The sequence below is a fragment of the Akebia trifoliata genome, chromosome 8 (genome assembly GCF_017979445.1).
Source record: "Akebia trifoliata isolate Shusen 1 chromosome 8, ASM1797944v1, whole genome shotgun sequence".
In the NCBI taxonomy this organism is placed as follows: Eukaryota; Viridiplantae; Streptophyta; class Magnoliopsida; order Ranunculales; family Lardizabalaceae; genus Akebia; species Akebia trifoliata.
This window is the reverse complement of record NC_141382.1, coordinates 10510711-10512847: the sequence shown is the minus strand read 5'-3', so window position 1 is coordinate 10512847 and position 2137 is coordinate 10510711. Positions and strand designations below refer to the sequence as shown.

General features: G+C 34.3%; 1 protein-coding gene across 1 annotated transcript; it reads left to right on the top strand.

Moving 5' to 3' along the window:
* Nucleotides 1-582: 582 nt before the first annotated feature.
* On the top strand, nucleotides 583-1769 carry LOC147396046 (uncharacterized). Its single transcript, XM_086450977.1, has 2 exons — nucleotides 583-829; nucleotides 907-1769. The coding sequence occupies exons 1-2, from the start codon at nucleotides 740-742 to the stop codon at nucleotides 1366-1368; spliced, it is 552 nt and encodes a 183-aa protein (XP_086307103.1). The 5' UTR covers nucleotides 583-739; the 3' UTR covers nucleotides 1369-1769.
* The last annotated feature ends 368 nt before the right edge of the window (nucleotides 1770-2137 follow it).

The window sequence follows — 2137 nt, the reverse complement described above, 5'->3', positions numbered from 1 at the left end:
GAATTTTTTTTTTTTTTACTTTTAAATAAATTAAAATTTGTTACTTTTTAAAAGTATCTTTTGAAATTAATCCAAACATATTTTTTAATTTTTAATAAAAAAAAAAATTATTAAAAAAAATCAAATAGGATCTTAGACAAAGTTGAAAATGTAACTTTCATAAAAAAAATTATATATTTTTTTAATTATTTGATTATTCAATTTTTGTTCAAAATGTTTTTTTATCGTCATCGAAAAATCTAAATATAGGTTTTATTTCATTTTTCAATCCAATCCCATGGAAAAATGAAACCAAATTCTTGAAATAAACCTCAATCTCTCTCTCCTTTTTTTTTTTTCAATTTTATATTTTCCTAATTACAATCAAATAGTACCATGATTTCAAACTCAAGGTTGAAGAAGAGGGCATTTGAGCCATTTTATAATAATCTTTAAAAGTTGAATGAGCTCAAGAAATATAGGGGTATCTCAGATATTTCACTTAAACGTGAAGGAAACGAGGGATGTCTAAAACACCTTAATTGACAGGGGTATTATTGGAACGTGAAAAGTGATGGCATGTACTTAGGGTTTCCCGTGCCCCCCAAACGCGCTAATTCAACTTTTTAGTTTTTACGCTCTCAGTCACTCTCGCTCTCTCTCAAGTCTCTTAACTCTTCAACTTAGCTTTCTTTTTCATGTGCTGTTGTAAACCTGCAACAGAGAAAGAGGGGACCGAAATAAGAGAGAAAGAGAAGAAATGACGAACAAGTCCCCAGTATTTCCGATCCTGCCAAATCCTCAGCATTTCAGCGATTATGGCTTCGATCCCCAAATCGACTACTATCAGGTCTGTTCCTCTCTCAAATACCCTTCTCTTTTTTTTTTTTTTTTCTCTCTAAATCTCACTCGACTTTCTATCTTTAGGTCTTAGAAGAAGCTCGAAGGCATAAGAGAGAAACTTTGAGATCTATAGATGCTCTGCACTTCAAACTACAGAAACCCATCTCTAAAGAAGATTCAAAGAAGAAGACCAACAACAACAAGAAGAAGAAATGGTGGAGAAATGCTCTTATATTCTGGAGATGGAAGTGGGCCCACAATGTTAAATTTGATGGTGATGATGATGATGATCATGGCTATATGAGAAGAAGCAGAGCTTATATGGGCGCAATATCTGGTCCTGTTTACATGACAGAGAGCCGAAGTGGGTCAGTCACGCCTTGTCGGACGAGTAGTCGTCCGACATCAGGTCCACTTTCAGGAACATTGACACCCATGAGTAATGGAGGTATTGATATGCCTTATCTCAGCCTCAGAGAGCTTAATATGGACCATCAAGAACATCGGATCTCCACCTCCGCCATGCCCATCTATTTGGTTACTTAGATTTTTTTTAATTTCTTTTTGGTGCTTTTGGTTTGGTTTGGCTTGGTTGGTTGTGTAGGGTTAATGGGGTCTTCCATCTTTTTGGGGTTTCTCCATTTTGTGCAAAAGATGACTGATTTGGGACTCTCTGAGTTCTTTTTGGTGTTCGTTTCTCTTTTTTCTTTTACTTTTCTTTTTTTTCTGGGTTTCTGCAACTGGACTTGTTGACTGAGTCAGCTTTCTTAATTCATATGTAATTGTAAGTCTGAATATTTTGATCAAGATCTATTTATGCCGAAAAAATCAGGACACAATCAGAATGTTGGGCCCACTTTTATAGAACAAAATCAAAGCTATCTAAGATAATTTCTATTGGCACACTAACTTTTACTTACGGCACACCAAACCCTTTGGTAGGGCCTTGCTAACATGTGCCCCCAAGAAGCATTAAATAGTAATACACCTTGGAAATAAGCATTTGAGGGTATTTTTAATAGAAATAAATTTTTCTGAGGGCATTTTCCTTATGGTCTACCCCTCTATTAACAACTTTGGGAATGCCATATAGTGAACAACCTCGATTAGATCGATTCTTTTTTTAATCTCCATATGTGCAATTCTCTCGATGCTTAAGAATATTCTCATATTATTTTTTTAACATAGTCTTGATAAAATTTTGTATATTTCGACCTTCTTCCAACACTCGAAATAACTTTTTGGTTGTGCAAACTACCACTATAAGATAATAGATCAAATCCTTATCTGATACTTGTTTGAATCCAAATCTTTA